The sequence below is a fragment of the Colletotrichum phormii genome, assembly GCF_030913505.1.
Source record: "Colletotrichum phormii strain CBS 102054 chromosome Unknown BDP81scaffold_3, whole genome shotgun sequence".
NCBI lineage: Eukaryota > Fungi > Ascomycota > Sordariomycetes > Glomerellales > Glomerellaceae > Colletotrichum > Colletotrichum phormii.
The window spans coordinates 2,562,841-2,580,703 of NW_026851445.1; the positions used below are offsets into that span (position 1 = coordinate 2,562,841).

Genomic DNA, 17,863 nt, shown 5'->3' on the forward strand with positions numbered 1-17,863 from the left:
TCCTTGCTGAGGGAAGGCCAATTTCGACCCTTTGCAATCCCCCCATGTCTAATCGCAATCAGGGTTTCAAGACAAACATCTCTATAACGCTGGCATCTCACCTCGACATCGTCATATCGTTAATTCCCCGGCTTTCCGTTGCTCGCGAGCAAACGTGACACCCGTGCCTGCGACTGCCCCACGAACTTCCCTTAGTACGTACAACCACCGCCAAACTCGCCGCGACACTACTTCTACTAGGCGGAGGCGACTAGCTTGCGTCGTCCGCCTGCCGGCTTCCCAATCCGAGTTACTGGGCGACCTGGTGCACTGAGGTTAGTGTTTCTTTCTCTGCTTCCCATCAGCATCGTCTGTTCTCCATGTACCTCTTCAATTTGGTCCGGTCTCTTGCCGGTCTCATCTCTACAGTCGCTGTGCTGGAATGATTGAGCGAGACATTCACACATACCCATTTCAGTGAGAACCGCACTTACAATTAAACAGTCGTTGTTCCGAGACATTTTGAAATTGCACCCGCATTCCTGCGACCGCCGCACGCATTAGCCGGTCATCGTTTCAAGTCGATTTCCCTCTACCCAGCGTCCCTCGATTTCTCCGCTTCCCTCATCCACCTCATTCGAACAGGACCTCTTGGCTGTTGGTCAGTCAACCATTCAACCCACGAGGGTTGCTAGACGTTTTCTCGAGAACATACATCCTGCCCGGAACATGCCGCGATACAACTTCGAAGACGGCCGCGATGCCGAGCGAGAACCTCTAGATCAGGCTTATCGGTCTCACACTCCCAATCCCCCAGAGTACTACCAGGATAACCAGTACCACCATGGTGCGCCTCATGATCACCGTCACGAATATCCGCACTCCGACCCCATTCACGATCCGAACTTTGGTCGCGTGAGAGCCGAACGGAGGAACGATCGCCAGGGACCACCACCAGCTGCCGTCGGTGCGGCTACAGCATACGGAGGTCATCAAGCCGTATCCCCCATCGACAACTTACCGCAAGTTCCGGTGCACCGCGACTGGGGCCCGGATCGTTATGCGGCTCCACAACACAGCAATCCGAATCCGAATATCACACCTGGCGCGGACAACTTTAGCGACACGGCATCAGGAGGTATGGCTGGTATTGCTTATACCGTCGCCGAACGTAACGCCAGGGAGAGCGGGATTGATGCCACGAGAAGTGCTGGCCAGATCCCGCGAGGACAGTTTCAGCAGCCCAACGCACCACCGCAAGCTTACAGTCAATCGGGAGGCGATGTATACGAAATGAGCAATGCCGTCCCGCGTCCTTATCAAGGTAGCTACCAGGGCAGTCTCCCGGATCGAGACTCACACTCCAGCCTGACGGCTCTCGGCGGAGCTGGCGCTTCCCCGGCCAGGCTATCTCCATCCGCGAGCCCATACGGCTACAACGACTATTACAACGAAAACCCATACTATCAAAGACACCCTCAGAACCTTGGTGTGGTGGATCCTAACTCGATTGCGGACGATGGTGATGATGGTCTAGACTACGGCAAGCCCAAAAGTGGACGAAACTCGATGCTTAGTCTTTCCAACAGCGATCGAACAGGCAAGACAAAAGCAGCTGGCGCAGCCGGTGCGGGTAGTGCGGCTGCTGCGGGAGGTGCTGCGGCAGGATTGATGGCGAACCGAAATGTCAGCGGCTACTACGACCCCAAGGGAACGGCCGAGTACCAAAACGGCAGCGCCATTGACCTCAGCTCACCAGAGAAGAAATCAGAGTGGATGGCGCAGCAGAATAAGGGACGCAGAAAGTGGAAGTTTTGCATCATTCTAGGAGTCATCCTCCTCATTGCTGGTGCCATTGCTGGTGGCATTGCAGGTGGATTGCTTTCGAGAAACAACCGTGACGGCAATAGCTCAGGAAATGGACAATCAGCAGATGACGACAAGAACTCTAACGGTGACCTCGACGCCGACAGTGCTGAGATCAAAGCGCTTATGAACAACAAGGAACTGCATAAGGTGTTCCCCGGAATGGACTATACGCCTCTCAATTCCCAGTACCCCGATTGTTATCACAACCCTCCTTCACAGAACAACATCACTCGTGATCTTGCTGTTCTCAGTCAACTGACCAACACTGTCCGCTTGTACGGCACAGACTGCAACCAGACGCAGATGCTCATCCACTCAATTGAGCAACTCAAACTGGAGGGCACAGTGAAAATCTGGTTGGGTGTATGGCAGGATGGCAACAAGACGACCAACGCGAGACAACTCTCCCAGATGTGGGATATTCTGAATCAGTACGGAGACAAGCATTTTGAGGGTCTCATCGTCGCCAACGAGATTCTGTTCCGAAAGCAGATGACTGAGTCGGAACTGGGATCTCTACTCCAGGAGGTACGAACCAACTTGACCAGCAAGGGACTAAGCCTGCCTGTGGCAACTTCGGACTTGGGTGACGACTGGACGGCATCTTTGGCGTCAAAGAGTGACTACATCATGGCCAACATCCATCCGTTCTTCTCTGGAACCAATGCCAAAGACGCAGCTATGTGGACTTACGCATTTTGGGAGAACCAAGCCGGTGGATTCTTCAAGTCGGACAAGAAGAAGAACGTTATTGCCGAGATTGGTTGGCCGACCAAGGGTGGCACTAGCTGCGGTGACGGCACTGCTACGGGCTGCCCCAATGCCTCAGTTGCTGGCATCGACGAGCTGAACGAGCTGTTGGACAAGTGGGTATGCCCCGCTTTGACCAATGGTACCAACTACTTTTGGTTCTCGGCATTTGATGAGCCATGGAAGATCATGTACAACGAAAAAGACAAAAATTGGGAAGACCAATGGGGTCTGATGGACGTCAACCGCAAGGTCAAGTCTGGCGTCATTATCCCGGACTGCGGCGGCAAGACGGTCTGAGACATTGATGCCAGATGACTGTTAATGGATTTTATGTATGGATGGACGAAGGATGATAGTCAAGCCCTGTGCCTGCTACTTGGCGATGCGCAGCACTGTACATGATGGAGTTACTCTGGAGTTTTAGGGGCCAAAGCACGCCCGGCTTGAAAGCTGCCGGCATAGTGGTATGATGTTTTATACCGTATATCGCGTCGGTGGTGATTCGAATGGGGGATCTCACGGTGTATTTAGTATTTGATCGACCAGGAGGAATAGATTACTTAAGATGCGTCGTGTGTCTGCGATATGATGCGACTTGTGCTATTGTGCTGGGACGTTTCCCCCAAATTGGTAAGCGCATCAAATCAATGATTTCGACGCTCGGGCAACTTGTATCGTATGTAAGGAAGCCCCGATTCGGTACTTGAATCTATGTAACGTCGTCTGATGCAGTGGTTGGGCTCTCAGCCTGCGTACCTCTAATGCGTCTAGGATGGGTAAATGAGGACAACACGGGACAGGGCGGGGATGTGCGGGGTGGGGCCTGATCAATAAGGTATGATTTCTTCCGACGTCTCCGGCTGGGCTAGGGATCGCTCCACGTTGCTTCATTCACAGCACTTGACCTTTTTAAATTTCCTTCATCTTATCACAACTTGGCTCTGGTGCGGTTGCTTTCACCCACAGCTTGCAGCAAATCATACGGTTTTCACATTCCCTCAGGCCTCGCGCTCTCACACAGCGCGCGCGTTCACATGAGGATCGTAACGAGGATTCGGGCGCCGCACCCGTTTCTCTTGTTATTTCTGGCCAGCAGCAGCGTCGTAGAAGGAATAATGGAGTGGAAGAATATCACAAGGCCGATGCCTAACGTCCCACTAGCCCCAGTGCCGCTTCCCGGGCCTGGCGCGGCGCGGGATGGCGCGGAGATCGTGAGGCAGTTGACAGGGCTGTCTCGGTCGAGTATGAGTGGTGGCCGGGCTGCGAAATTGAAGCTTGTCAAGGTCATTGAGCTCGAGGGGGAGTTATGGGAGCCAGAGGGAATTGTAAGGCTTTCGAGTGGCGATGTAGGGGGGGATGAAAGAGAACGGGAACAAATGGAGGTTGATGAGGAGGAGGAGGAGGATGATGGGGAGAGGTTTTGGGTTTCGGCAGGGGAGTATACCGTCCCGACGGAGAAGTATCCTGACGACAAATGGATTGATGGGACTGATCGGAGCGCCGGCGCGGGGTTTGCGCATTTTGTGGTGTTTGATGGGCGCGGGAGACGTGTTGGGGACTGGGTTGCTTCCAAGGAAGGGGAGTTGGAGGTAAATCTCGACTCGAACATTCTTTTACCCCTTTTTTCCTTTCTCTAGGGGCCTATGTCACTTTTCAGCCCTCTTGAATTTGGACTTTTGAGGCGTCAAAGAGATGGCTAACGAAGGAAATAGTATCACAACGGCGGGATAGATTTTGACGGGCGACACGTCTGGGCTACGCTCGCGCAGTACCGGCCGAATTCGACGGCGTCGGTGGTGAGGGTTGATCCGGTCAGCATGGAGATGAAGAGGGTCTTTAAGGTGGCGGATCACCAGGGTGGGATCGTGCATGATGTCCACACTGGGACGTTGATAACCTTGGGATGGGGTGGGAGGATTGCGAGGATTTGGGATATTAGCAAGGCCCAGATGATCTGGGAGCGCGAAACTACTGGCGATGGGATCAGGAAGGGGGAACAGGCTCTGCTTCGCAAACGGGGTGGAGTTGATTACGATGGGGAATTCGACGAACCTCAGACGACAATCGTGAATCCTTCGCACTGGATAGATTACCAAGACTGCAAATCTCTCGGTACCGTCGACGGGAGACATCTTATGCTCTGCTCCGGTATCGCGATGCTGGCGCCGGGGGTGGAAGTAGGTGGGCTGGCGATTGTTGACGTGGAAGGGATGCTTCCCTTGTGGGAGGTGCCGTTTATGGAGAGGACAGGGGCTGTGCCGTGGACGGGGGAGAAAGACCACGTAGAATGGAGCATTGGGAGGAAGAGCCTGTTGATGACAAAGAACCCGATGGATGTTGCTGTTATCGGGGGAAGAGTGAGGTTATATTTTGCGCCTGAGGAGGGCAGGAGTAGAATTTTTATCTATGAGGTCTGTGAGGGGTGATTCGCGGGGGCGGTGTGCGTGTGCTTGTTGGTGTGGTTTTCACCTTATCGAGACTTTTGAGAGTTGCTTTTGATGGCGAATGAAAGCCGTCGAAATATGCATATGCATCCCTGTACGTGTCTGACTGACAGCCATGACGAGGGACACTTCTATTTTCCCTGGTACCTTAGGCTTCATAGAAGTCCTTATCAGTGGTGCCTTGTGCTGCTCCATTGGTGCGCATCGTAAGCCATAGGCGAGATAGACGTCGTTTTCGCACTGAAGCTTGCTGGCCACACTAAACATGTAAGCATTTTAGGAACATATTCATCGTGTTCGTGGATGGTTGCCTGAGTGACTGTCGGAATAGAGATGGGACAGGGTGCCCCTACGTTCTGAGTTTTGGGGAATTATGGTCTCAAATTTGTGAAGCCTGGATGGTTCGTTTTGCTGGACGAAGACAATGTCGTTTGAGGCCGTCAATGGCTCCGCTCCTTTCTTGGCTGTGAGAGAGACGGACGATTCGGGAAAGTTTGAGATGAGGGCAAGGATGGCTATCACATTCACCAGTGCGTCATTCCGTGTGTTATGAATGAAGTCTCACCAAAGGCCCTGCTGCTTTCTTGATTTAGTGAGACCAGAGCATGACCAAAGCTATCAAGGGCGGATAATGTAGGCACATAGAACGAGGAACAGGACGATATTTTGGGAATCGACATGTGCGTAAACATTTCGATCATATCTAGTAGTACATTTGTTGAATGACGCTCAGTAATGTTACCATCGTGTCTGCACTATTCGGGTTGCCATGATCATCCCATTTGTAGTATGCAAAATTGATTAACTCGGGGCTCAAGGGGTCACTGGACGTGAAAGCTTAGGCGTGTAATTGCGCTCTGGACCACAAAGGACTCGCGCAGAAGTTGAAGCATACAGGACGAGAGATACAGTAGGCTACCTAGGCAAATCTCCAAAGTCTTGGATGATCAGGTCGTAACAAAACCCACTTGATTGAAGAGCAGGGGGCAACGGAGTCAACTTTTACATAATGGAAGGTTCGTGTTTGGCAAAATGCTAATACTTGAACTGGAGACTAGATCTGCTTTCTCGTATGAACGTCTCGCGAGAGTCCTCGGTATCTGACACGCAAAATTATCAACGGGACAAGAATCACTCAGCGCAAATGGCATCGACATCTTATCCGAACCATACAGTCCTATTCAGTCAGTAACGGCTCGGGCCGTCAGGCGAGTTTATACCAGCATTCACTCAATTTGAAATGTCTGCTTCGGGCATTCCCCAAGAACAAGAAAATTGATGGCGGCACTCACATTTGATGAATACTAGCTGCGGCACAATGAGCGCCCAAGGCAGCTGGAATTAGGCTGGATCATTTGTGGATCTTCAGAATGCCTGGATCTGACCGCCATCACTTGACCAGCCTTTTGATGATGTGGTCAGGTTGGATAACGGCGCCCAGTACAGGTGGGGGGGCCCGAGAAACAAAATTTATGTGATGTGTCATGTTGTACACGGCAACACTTGGAGAGGCTTAACAGTAGGTAGTCCAACACTCGGCAGATGCTGCCGCGCCGGGATAATGGCTGGAATGTGTGAACCGTGGTGCACTTAGTTGAGCTTAGTTATTTCAGGTTGACTATGTTGATGTGCGTCATAGCATGTCCCGAGCTCCAGTTGCGCATGCAAGATCTAAGGGAGGGATAAACGCGGCATACCAATTGAGCCCATTGACGCCTTCCGGATACGATCCTGAGAGGCCTTAACTTCACCGTCCCGTGTCTCTTCCCTTGGACCAGCGCTACCGTTTACGATTCGGCCCGTCTGCAAAGCGCCTCGATGCCTCAAAATAGCTAACTTTTCCTTTTATTACCCAAACACTACTCGTGCTACTTGAGAATACAGCACGAAATGGGGTACATTTCAGGAGGACGAGATACAGAAAGCTGCAATTCTGGGAATGTAGAAGCGTTTCCCTTGGGCAAGAAGTAGCAGCAGAATCAATAACAAAAGTAACAAAAGTGTGCGGGAGTCTCGATTCGGATTGACGGCTATAGAAGGCGAGGGGGGTGTGAGTAAATGACCATCCCCGCTAGCCCACTCCCACGACACTGTTCAAAGGGATAACACAGTTTTTTGAAAAAGGTATCAACAAGTGTCACTCCAACAATAAATTCGTTCCAGGGGATCACCGCGGGCAAGCGCATTTCACCAATCAGGCGCGACGAATTTGTCAACAAGGTCATAGGAAGGAACTTAAGCTAATGCAAAAAGTCAATGGGGGATATGCAGAGCTGCATGCCTAAATCTGAGCCACATTCGTTCCACGGACTGTGCCGAGGTCTACCATCGACTCGTCCATGACGATCCTTTGATACTACACTATTAGAACCTGCGTGAATCAAGCTGGTGTCTGCAAGCTTATTGCTACCTACACTGCTTGCTTGTGAACGAGATTTTCAGTTCGCCCAAGAGTGATTTGGGCAGCTTAACGTACAGCTAACCCAAATTGGTATAGCACACCCAATTTGATGTCATAACAAGGGTACAATGTCAGTAGCGGTGCCGACGGAAGTGCTTTGTCTTGCGCGCTGGTCTGAACACTATCTCCCTTTCAGACAAGACTATCTGAGCAAATGCTGATATCGGGCAGTCACTGCGTGCGTGGCGGACACGAATTGCATGTCGGTAGTTTAGCATTTTACACGACCAGGTCCTTTTGTCGTGCCCTCCCGATCCCCAGAAATGTTTTAGCGGACTGCCTATCCGGGGAAAGTGGAACTCAAAAACTCCAAAGTGTGGAGTGACTACGATTTAGCACCGTTGACGACGCTATGCTGGTCGACCGATACACTACACTCGGGATCGAATTGTTCCGCATGGCCGTTTCCATCTCGCTACTACCTCTGGACATCCCTGGGGAAAAGCCGTCGAAGCACCGTTGTGGATTTTCTTTTAGAACTATGTCATCATCCTGAGATATGTCTGTTGAATGTGCTCAGACGGATGTCATTCACATAAAGGCTGCTATAAAAGTCAGCGTCTTCTCGTCATTTTCAACCTCCATCATCACCCAGAGCTTCTCCAGCCACTACACTTCCTTCATTTAGAACTTATACTCAAGTGTTACTCAGTCGAAATGAGATATCATTATACCATGCTAGCCTCGCTTGCCGCCTCAGGGGCTGCGTTCCCGTCCATGGCAACGAAGAGAGACCTGGAGAATTTGAGTAAGCGCAATCCAGAACCCGAAGCCCATCCCGAGCCACAAATACTCGGCGGAATCGTCGGCTCACTCGCCAACACCATCACTGGACTTCTCGGAGCCGTGGCACAAGGGGCATTAAACCCTGCAAACAAGCGGCCGGAACCGGGCTACGACTTCATCGCACCCGGCCCCAATGATAGCAGAGGGCCCTGCCCGGGCTTGAATCTGCTTGCGAATCACGGCTACCTGCCTCGTGATGGTCACGTCAACCTGGGCCAAGTAATTGAAGCCACTGCTCGCGGGTTCAACATGGGCCCCGACCTTTCGACCATTCTCGGTGTTTTTGCCGTCCTCACTGACGGAGATATCGCAACCGAGTCTTTCTATTTAGGATCTGGCCCAGGGAATGTTGGCGGTCTGAACAGGCACTCAACAGTCGAGGTAAGAGTGATAAGAGTCAAACTACGTCTCGCGAAACAGGTCTAATTTCCGTCTTAGGCCGACATCTCACCTAACCGTGAAGATTTCTACAACGGATGTGGTGATGCTCACCATGTCTCGTCCCGTTTGTTCAAGCAGAACGTTGATATCGTTGCAAAAAGTGGAACGAAGCAGTTCGATCTGACAAATATGGGGACACAATACCAACAACTGTCCATTTTCTCTCAAAAGAACAACCCTTACCTCTACTACTTTCCTTTCCCTTTGATCGTCTCTGTCGGCGCATTTGCCTTCTATCCCAATGTGAGCTATTCCCTTCTCTTCGATTCTAGTAGCTACTGACATCTGGCGTCGAAGTTCTTCAGCAACGGCACCTACGGACTCGGAGGCGTTGCTAATTATGAGTCCATTTCATCCATCATCGGAGCAAAGTACGACACCGCGACGGGGGAATTCCAGTACGTACCCGAAACATGGCCCGCCAAATGGTACCGCCGTGCAACGCCATACACTGCAGTTCAAACCGTATTGGAGGGCCTCCTCATCTACCTCCGCAACCCTGTTACTCCGGCTGTTGCGCAGCTTGGCACAGAAAATCTTAATGCCACGACTCTGCTGTGTGATGTTTACCAGGGCATTAATTCAATGGTGCCGCTCTTTGTCTCCGGGACTACGGAGGAGGTGGCCGCCGCGACGACATGGGCTATTTCGAAGCTTGACCCCTACTTTTCCAACACCGTTCTTGGCTGCCCGACCAGTGTTCTCTCTCCAAACGAACCTAGCCTCCTGTTTCCCAATGCCAACCAGCAGGGCGGTCCGCTCAATCCTCCTCCCAGTGTGGCCAAACACATTGGCAACAATGTCTACTACAAGACGTACTTCACTTCAGCGCCGGTGACACCGGCATGCTGAAGTATTCAAGGCAGAGCGCACGGGAAAGCAGCATGTCCATCATGTTGACTTTATGTTTTTGGAATATATCCCTTCTGAAAATTTCTACTTATCAAATTACACGGGAGGCGACTAGAATGTCTTGTAATTCGTTACTTTCCCTCGTGAAAGTACATATGTATTCACATATGTACGACATGAACTCTTCCTCAACAAGTGATTGTGTGAAGAAGCTTTTTAGTACAGCTTATCCTCAAATGTTAGACTCGCAGCTATCCTTTCTATACCTACAGCAAGAATTATAACCCTTGCAGCTGCATGAAGTCTTCATTCCCAAGCTTTTCAAGGTTATTCTCTTAGTTTCTGTTTGTCATGATCGCGAAGACATGGATGGAGTTCCATGCAGGAAAGACTCAGCTTATCCTGGTGGCTAGGAAGGGTATACGCCAACAAAGCTGGATTCTAATTAGATACCGTTGACATGAGGTATTCACGCCCAGTTACAGCCTGGTGGCGTCGCCAGACTCCGTACCAAATTATTGAGCGTTGAGCATATTATCGAGGCGTTAAATATGGCTAAACACTGCATGAGGCTCTTGGTTGCCAAGAAAGATTTCCACCTGACCGGTCGGGAGTTAACCATGCTTTCCGACATATAAACATGAGACAAATTATAAGCAGAGAAGAGCAATGGTGTAACATATTTGCCGAAGGGCGACGTAGAACAATGGAGGCCCAATTGCGATACATAACAAAGCTCCGGTCAACTTTGTTAGACGCCTAGGATGAAGACGCCGACGGTCGAACGGCTGGAGCCCCAGAAAAGATGGCGGCTAATGCCTTCCGAGTCAAATCGACGTTTGGTACGGGAATATGGAAATGTACATGTCGGGGCACCTTGTTGCCGGCGTGAATAAATGGACAAATTAAGCAAATTGTGCAGCTTGCGCTTCTTTCCAAACAGTAATAACGGGGTTAAAGTCGCATCGGACAAACTCTTGAAATTATCAATGCAATAACGTGAATGCTCGGGGTCCTCTGCCATCCCGTTCCCCAATTGGTGACCTGACTCCGGACAATCGGTGGGCTAAGTTTCCGTCTGCATCCGCCCATACCCAGCCACACTCCTAGCCGGGTTCGCTTCGATTGGTTGGTGGTCAGGACCAACATCCAAGTGAGACACCAAGCATGGCTCACAATGATTCATCCGCGCTAGCAGGGATCCTTGCGTCAAAGGATGACTAGCGCTGACAGAGATCGCGGAATTGAGTACGGAGTGCATCATAGGTCCGTGCCTTCTCTCGATGCCCCTCCTTAACCTCCCAAGCGCGTCAAAAACACTGTCTTAACTAGGTCAGTGACGATTAATATGTCGTTGTCGCGAATTGTAGAGGGACACTGTATCATCTACCTAGTGGATGGTATGTGAGTAAGTATCACGGAGAGTCGTATCGAGTTATTCGTGATAGAATACTCGTCTATTGCACACTCGTATGATCATCGTCTACTTTTCTTACACAACTAAGCGCCGTGAAATAAGTCCGACCGTGACTAGGCTGACGTTGCCAATTCAGTGTATGGACACGAGATGAGGCATACTGAATCACACATGCACCACCGACGCTACGATCGAGCATGATAGGTTGTAACCTAGGGATTGTCCAAGGGTGCAGTAGGCGATGCGACATTTCAAGCAGCTTCATGGGACACGGTCCAATTGATCAAGAGTTTCTATTGCACGAAAAGATCCAATCTACGCGACACGCCAGTTCACGCACCATAGGCCCAGCACAACAAGAGGTGTAAGCCGGTGACCCATTACTGTTTACTTAATTTCCTTGCACATAACACTCTTGAGCGCCTCAGTCTCTGCCTCCTGACGGGCGAGGCGGATTCGCAAATCGTCCCTCTCCCGGATCACCTCCTTCAGCAATGTTTCAAGTTCGTCGATGCGATCAACCTTCTTCTGTCTGTACTTGCGAGCCGCAATAGTGTTTCGCTGACGACGAAGGATCTTGTCGGCGTGGGGAATGGCGATCTCCGGGTCTTGCCTAGTGTAATTGGGCGAGGACTGGTGAGATGGCCCAGCCCCGGAAGCAGCAGCATGTACTGACATATCCAGGGGCGGAAGTTGGTTTGGGCTGTTGGAGTTGGAGTTGGCACTGGAGCTGGATTCGAGGAGGGGATCAAGCTGTACGGGGAGAAAGGTCTCGGAGATTGTGTCGAAAAAAAAGGCGGGGGGTGAGGAGTCGATGAAGGCAAGTGGGAAAGCTGACAACACATAATCAGTACAGTGAATTTGACTCAACGGGTGTAGAGATGGGAAAATAATGAGTCGTCTGTCTTACACTGATCAGTCGGGATGCCGAGGGGACTGGCACTGACGGGAGGCGTCACATAAGCAGCGGACGTCAAGTGCAAAGTGTCCCAAGGTGGCGATTCAGAGTACTGAAGGCTAGGATCTATGTGGACAGAATCTGAACCACAAAGCCCAAAGTCTGTATCCGGGAGGCCAGCGGCCAACAAATGAAGTGACTGTTGTTGGTGTTGATGCTGAAGGCCATTTGTTAAAGCGACCTCGCCGAGAAGACTTGAGTTATCCTGGGCCCATTGCGGCAGTAGGTTGGGCTGGCTGGAACCAAACGATCTCCCGCTGGATCGCGGCCGCCGCGGCTGATGATGATGCGGCGCACATTGTTGCAGAGTGTAAAGGCCCCGTTACCTAGGGCCAGAGGATGACAACGTTAGGTTGGGATGAGGAGGCTTTCGTCTTGCGAAAATGAGATGTCATGGAGCAGAAGCAAAGTGCAGGCTGGACGGTGGGAACCTGGGATTTATAAATGCAACAACACGCTAGAAACCCCTGCAGACGCAATGGGATTGAGGAAGACGCCCGCTTTCTGGCAGGTTTACGACGGCTGCAGACGCGGGCTGCCCAACTGACAACACTAACCTTAACAGCGGCAAAACTTAGCCGACCCGCAACACGCCAGATGGAGATGTGGCGCAGCAGGCTAGCAGCGGGCAACTCAATGGGGGCTGGTCGATCTGCTGATCGAAAGGCCTGGTACGGATAAATTACGCAACTATCCGATCTGCACAAAAAGGTGGCTCGGACAACTTAGTGTATGCACCAAGACAAGGTGATCGGACAATCCAGGATCAACTTTTCCGCCCCGTGATCATTGTTCGAATGGGCCCTAGTGCGACCTCAGATCAAGGAGGGCTGATGAGTTCATCTACTACCGTTGATGACAAACGTCCCTGTTGCAGTCCACCGAGTTTCCTTGGGAGATTGAAGACGTCACGTCACGCTTTATCCTATTGAAAACACCCCGTTCGTGATTCACAATCGAGCGGAGTAGATGGTCTATCACCCTGCAGGTAGATCGCGACCGTACCCCAACGATCTATTTCCCTACTACAGACGAAAGCTGGGAACGCTGCAGGACCGCCAACACGGGATCGTTTTGGATTCTTTTCACCGGACCCCTTGCCAAGTCCCCTTTTCATCGGTCGCGTGCAGCTGCATGGGTTGAGCCTGAGCCCGAACCTACGGTCAACGGAGCCCATCGGCCGGCCTCTGCCTCTGCCACTCCCGTCTCTCATTTGAGCTACCCTCAGACAATCGTACACCACAAACGGATAATGGATCCCACTCTCCTTGCACCTGCGGCGTCGGCACCGTACTCGTTGTCGCCGCCAGGGGCTCCTCCCAGCCAGGCGGGATCTCTGGAAAGCGACAATGGCAGGTCCTCAATGGCCCACCGCCCTCGCCATACGCGCACTAGCACACCCAAAGTGAGGACAGGATGTGTCACCTGTGAGTCTTCATCCAACTATGAGGGAACTGAATAAATGACTGGACACTGCTTACTCCGTGCAGGCAAGTAAGTCAAGCTAGGCTTATGAATCCGATAGCTAGTGTAGAGTACTAATTGCTCCTCTAGAAAACGGCACATTAAGTGTGATGAGGCCAAGCCTCATTGCATGAACTGCCTCAAGACCCGCGGTGTCTGCGATGGCTATGCTATCAAACCACGGAAGACAAGAAGGAAGGCTCCGAGGGACTTGGAACCCTCGAACCCCGAAACATCGTGTCGCCGGGCCAGTCCGCGCCTGCGCATCCGGGAACCCAATGTTAACACCCTTGATTTTACCGATGATATGCAAAGCGTCTACTTCAACGACTGGAACGAACTGGTTCGCGTCTCGCTCGGTGGCGCTCACTTTTCTAGGACCAACCTTTGGACAACCACGATGCCTCAGCTCACCCGCCGGAACCCAGCTCTGCGACAAGCGGCTATGAGTATCGGGGCGATTAGCAGGGCACTGTCTTCGCAGGGTTCCCCTTATGTTATTGCCAGGAATTTTGGCAACATCGCCAACCTCCTGCAGAGTCCGCATTATCAGAATGCCATCGTCTACTACTGCAAGGCACTTCGTCTGCAGGGGCAGGCCGACTTCCAGACTGCTAGCATCCAAGACGCGGTACTCCTGTCCATACTCTTCGTCGCATTTGAAGCCTTGCGGGGGAACCGACACTCGGCTCTCCAACATGTCAAGTTTGGTTTCGTATTGTTGCAAGAGCTGCTTACTAGCGAAGACTCGGATCATCGCATCTGGAACCTCGCGCCTGATCCAAGGCAACTCGTTACCGAAATTCTGGATCTATATAACCATCTAGATGTACAAAGCCGCACCGTTCTCAGTGGTCATGTGAAATCCAGCCGGTCACCAGCATACGAACTCATCAGAGGTCTCAAGGCCCGAGGACATACCATTGAGACGTACAACATGCAGATACAACGCTATACCGACCCAGGGGAAGGAAGAAAAGCAATGCCCGAGGTGTTCAGCGACGCAGAAGACGCATACTATTGGTGGCAAACCTGCCAGCGACGAATCGCCAAGCTTGGTCCTCTGCTACTAACTGTCATTGATGACCTCAAAGTCGAGGAGATCAATGATGAGGCCGGCATCGACCAACTACTCGAGATGATGCAAAATCAGCCAGAACTGTTAGCGTACTGCGAAAAGTCGGTCGCAAATCTCCAGCAATGGCGACACGCTTTCGAGCCGCTCTACAACAAGACGTTATCTGACGCGAAGATCCCACGAAAGAAGTATCTCAAGATCCTGCATCTTCGTATGCACTACCTAGTCATGTTTCTGTACAGCTTCTTTCCCAAATATGCTGACGAAGCCACCATCGCTTCCATGACACCATACTGTCGAGAGATCAACGACGTCATTGAAATCCTGCTTAGCGAGCAGCAAAAAGACTTCAAGACTCCCGCACACGTCTTCTCTATGGAGTTCGGCCTCGCGTGGCAGCTCACTGTCGTCGCTATGACGTGCCGCGATCCCTTAGTCAGGGATAACTCAACCCGCATTCTCCAAATGTACCCACGGAAAGAAGGGCTCTGGGACAGCAAGGCTTTCTTGGCGGTGTTGAAGAAGAACCGCGAGCTAGAGGCAGAGAATGCCAGGGAGGGAACACTGGCGGAACAATGGAGGCGGCTATGTCGAAGGGAGTTCATCTTTGAAGATGCTGGAGAGACGATTATCTTCCGGTCGTTAAAGAAGAAGGAAGAAACCGGTGAGTGGGACCTAGTTGAAGAGATCACTAAGTTTAAAGGAGAAGTCAATGGTTTAGAGTGGGAGGTCAGACCAGTAAGCGGCCAGGGATTGATTATGACCGGCTTAAGTTAGTTAATTTACCTTACATTACTAATGTTACGACCCAACATGCATAACCAAGACCAGGACCTAACATACTGGCAGCAATTGATTGTAGTATTGTTGTTGTTGTTGTTCTATTTAACGCCATGGCGGCAAGGGCGCAGCCGCCCTTGCGGCAGACCTCCCGAAGGGTATGTGGCGTGAAGGGTCGCAGGCTCTAGCTATATACTATATAGTACACGCCGTATCCTGACGTCCTCCAAATCTTGCTCGTGAGCTACTATGTGTTCTATCCAGCCCTAGTTCCCACTGGTGCCCTAGTTCCGTTATAACCATCTGGTTTCTTAATAGAGGTAGTTTGTCGTTTGGAGGATAGGTTATGACCTATCTCCTAGTACCGCGGGCAGATCTTCTGGAAGAAGTCTGTCACACAGAGGAAGGCCTGGAAGCCTTCAGAGTCAGTGATTAGCCCCTTAATTGATTGTAGTAGAATCCGTTGAAAAGACCATAGAAAAGAAAGTAGAGACTATAAAATACAGCGCTTCACTTAACGCAACTTCAACAATCAAAATGTTACGGCCAGCTAGTCGTAGGGGTAGTTTGCAGAAGTTGAGGCTGCGGAACTGGTAACAGTAATCGTAGTCGGGGATAGCTTCAGGGAAGCTATGTCTGTCAATCGTAAGATAAGGTAAGGCTTCGGTGATCAATCGTAGTCTTGTCAAGGTGATAGCTGAAAGCGGATGTTAATCCTGATACGAAGTTAATTGCTGAAGAGCTATGGAAAGTCTGTCCTAGAGCCCAGCTCGGGTCCATCCTTATATACAAGTCCCGTGTACTATCTGAACAGTTCCTTTGTGGTTGGGACCGACATCGTGTTGTCGGTCCTACAGGGGTGGACCGCCTTTATCCTGTCGGTCCATATCATGGACCGCTTATCGTCTGTCGGTCCTTTCTTATCGTGACTTGTCCATAGTTCTTCCGTTCCGTTGGGGTGACTCCTGTGTCTGCACATATGGCGTGTCGTAGCCGCCGTAAGCCTGCGGGGCAGGCCCTGGTCTTGGTCATGCATGTTGGGTCGTAACAAGTTGGTTGCCTTAACCTGCTCGTAACACTCGTCTACGACACTCGCTTACTAAGTACTAATATTATTCTTATATTATAATAAAAATAAACATAATCCTAGGGATATTAGAATCTTCCTTAAATAAGTTATAGATAAGAGTTTACTTCCTATATCTAGTATTAGAGATATCTAACGCTCAATAACCTCTAGGACGGAAGATAATCAAATTTCGAGGTATCTTACTGTTTCTAGTCTGAGTGAGGTATTTTTAAAGTAATGTTAAGTCCCTTCTTAAATTTTCTAGTTATGCTCTATAAAAGCTTTTCCCCCCACAGGTACACAAAGCTAGATAAGCCGTAGTCCTTATAAAGATAGCAAGTCACTGTATACAGATCAGATCCGTGCTGAACACTCCTAGGCCTCACAATGACCACTCTTACAACCCTCACAAAGTTCCCTTTTGTGGGGAGGAGTTTCCTTTTTGCTATAGATAGGGCGTTCCAAGTCCACCCCAGCCCATTTCCTCAATCGATACGCAACTCGCTCGACGTACGAATTTTCATCCAGAGTAAGGGTTCCTAGTTTCTTGCAAGCTTTGCAACGCTGGTTGTATACGACTGCGTTGTATCCGTTGTCGGAATACCCTCTAATGACTATAGTCACTTTCCCGCTGCTCCAGGCTGCCTTGGAACAGCTGCCGCCATTGTCGCAAGTGAATCTCCCGATCACAGAAGTTGAATATCTCCGGTCGGATTCTTGGTTGATTTTTCTGTTGAACCATACGGAGGGGATTTGGTCAGAAACGGCGTCGGCAACGTCCTGGTTCAGGTGTGGGAATGTGAATGAGGTTCTCGTCTCGCCGCTGAGGTTGTTGGACTTTTTCTTAGCCATCTCGAGCAGAGCAATGGTACTTTATCTTCTGACTTGCTTGGTTGTTCGGTCTGGTCCGGAGATTGCATTGTGCAGATTGGAGGAAGGCATAGCTGGCGTTTTATCGAAATCTTGTTACATGAAGTTGAAGTAATGCTGCGGGGTAAATCACTGAGGATAGATGCAACGGGCGGTGAGATTGCCAGATTGAAGACGTGCTAATGCAGGAGGCCGACCACCGCGATATTGTTGAGATGCAACGCACCGGCAATCTGAAGGTGTAATGTCTTCCGATGCAAGGGGCTCCCTTCCATTGCGACGTAATCCTCGCCAACAGAGAACTTCTTCATTGTCTTGTTATGAAGTATGATCACCTTAAATTAATCGAAAGTGGCTCCTTCGAGCAAGAAAGGTGGCATTGGTCTTGATGTCAAAACAGGTTAGTTTACGAGGACTTAGGGTTAGACCTGGTATATAGAAACAGATCTCCCACGCGACTGGGTCATCGTAACGTCTGAAAACGGATGGACAATAAATGAAAGAGGCCTAGACTGGCTCCAGCACTTTGATCGGCATACAAAACCGCGTATAACTAGTAGTTATCGCCTCCTCGTCGTCGATGGGCACGAAAGTCACCACTCTGCGGACTTTGAGATATATTGCAAGGAAAACAATATCGTC

The 17,863-nt window shown here is 50.7% G+C and overlaps 6 protein-coding genes across 6 annotated transcripts; 4 read left to right on the top strand and 2 right to left on the bottom strand.

The window, feature by feature from the left end:
* Positions 1-293: 293 nt before the first annotated feature.
* On the top strand, positions 294-3,003 carry BDP81DRAFT_134810 (endo-beta-1,3-glucanase). Its single transcript, XM_060581778.1, has 2 exons — positions 294-314; positions 484-3,003. Exon 2 carries the CDS (start codon positions 709-711, stop codon positions 2,896-2,898), a length of 2,190 nt encoding a protein of 729 aa, XP_060450115.1. The 5' UTR covers positions 294-314; positions 484-708; the 3' UTR covers positions 2,899-3,003.
* A 472-nt stretch (positions 3,004-3,475) lies between these two features.
* On the top strand, positions 3,476-5,325 carry BDP81DRAFT_419109 (uncharacterized protein). Its single transcript, XM_060589743.1, has 2 exons — positions 3,476-4,190; positions 4,314-5,325. Exons 1-2 carry the CDS (start codon positions 3,636-3,638, stop codon positions 5,025-5,027), a joined length of 1,269 nt encoding a protein of 422 aa, XP_060450116.1. The 5' UTR covers positions 3,476-3,635; the 3' UTR covers positions 5,028-5,325.
* Positions 5,326-8,163: 2,838 nt separating this feature from the next.
* BDP81DRAFT_309861 (uncharacterized protein) lies at positions 8,164-9,585 on the top strand (the record flags this gene model as incomplete). Its single annotated transcript, XM_060583578.1, has 3 exons — positions 8,164-8,673; positions 8,731-8,976; positions 9,031-9,585. 3 exons carry the CDS (start codon positions 8,164-8,166, stop codon positions 9,583-9,585), a joined length of 1,311 nt encoding a protein of 436 aa, XP_060450117.1.
* Positions 9,586-11,389: 1,804 nt separating this feature from the next.
* Positions 11,390-12,186, bottom strand: BDP81DRAFT_310630 (uncharacterized protein; the record flags this gene model as incomplete). Its single annotated transcript, XM_060583656.1, has 2 exons — positions 11,390-11,835; positions 11,913-12,186. Coding segments are annotated over 2 exons (720 nt in total), but the record flags the coding sequence as incomplete, so codon positions are not given.
* A 613-nt stretch (positions 12,187-12,799) lies between these two features.
* Positions 12,800-15,322, top strand: BDP81DRAFT_419115 (C6 zinc finger protein). The gene is given in 3 exon segments (XM_060589744.1): positions 12,800-13,388; positions 13,401-13,403; positions 13,515-15,322. 3 exon segments carry the CDS (start codon positions 13,213-13,215, stop codon positions 15,277-15,279), a joined length of 1,944 nt encoding a protein of 647 aa, XP_060450119.1. The 5' UTR covers positions 12,800-13,212; the 3' UTR covers positions 15,280-15,322.
* Positions 15,323-16,712: 1,390 nt separating this feature from the next.
* Positions 16,713-17,301, bottom strand: BDP81DRAFT_419117 (zinc-binding domain-containing protein). The gene has a single exon (XM_060589745.1). It carries the CDS (start codon positions 17,201-17,203, stop codon positions 16,727-16,729), a length of 477 nt encoding a protein of 158 aa, XP_060450120.1. The 5' UTR covers positions 17,204-17,301; the 3' UTR covers positions 16,713-16,726.
* Positions 17,302-17,863: the final 562 nt, after the last annotated feature.

Excerpts from the sequence above, each read along its gene's own strand:
- BDP81DRAFT_134810 (XM_060581778.1), top strand. The coding sequence starts at position 709 with ATGCCGCGATACAACTTCGAAGACGGCCGCGATGCCGAGCGAGAACCT.
- BDP81DRAFT_419109 (XM_060589743.1), top strand. The coding sequence starts at position 3,636 with ATGAGGATCGTAACGAGGATTCGGGCGCCGCACCCGTTTCTCTTGTTA. Across the intron at positions 4,191-4,313 it reads CCAAGGAAGGGGAGTTGGAG|TATCACAACGGCGGGATAGA; the intron begins GTAAATCTCGAC and ends CGAAGGAAATAG.
- BDP81DRAFT_419117 (XM_060589745.1), bottom strand. The coding sequence starts at position 17,203 with ATGGCTAAGAAAAAGTCCAACAACCTCAGCGGCGAGACGAGAACCTCA.
- BDP81DRAFT_419115 (XM_060589744.1), top strand. The coding sequence starts at position 13,213 with ATGGATCCCACTCTCCTTGCACCTGCGGCGTCGGCACCGTACTCGTTG.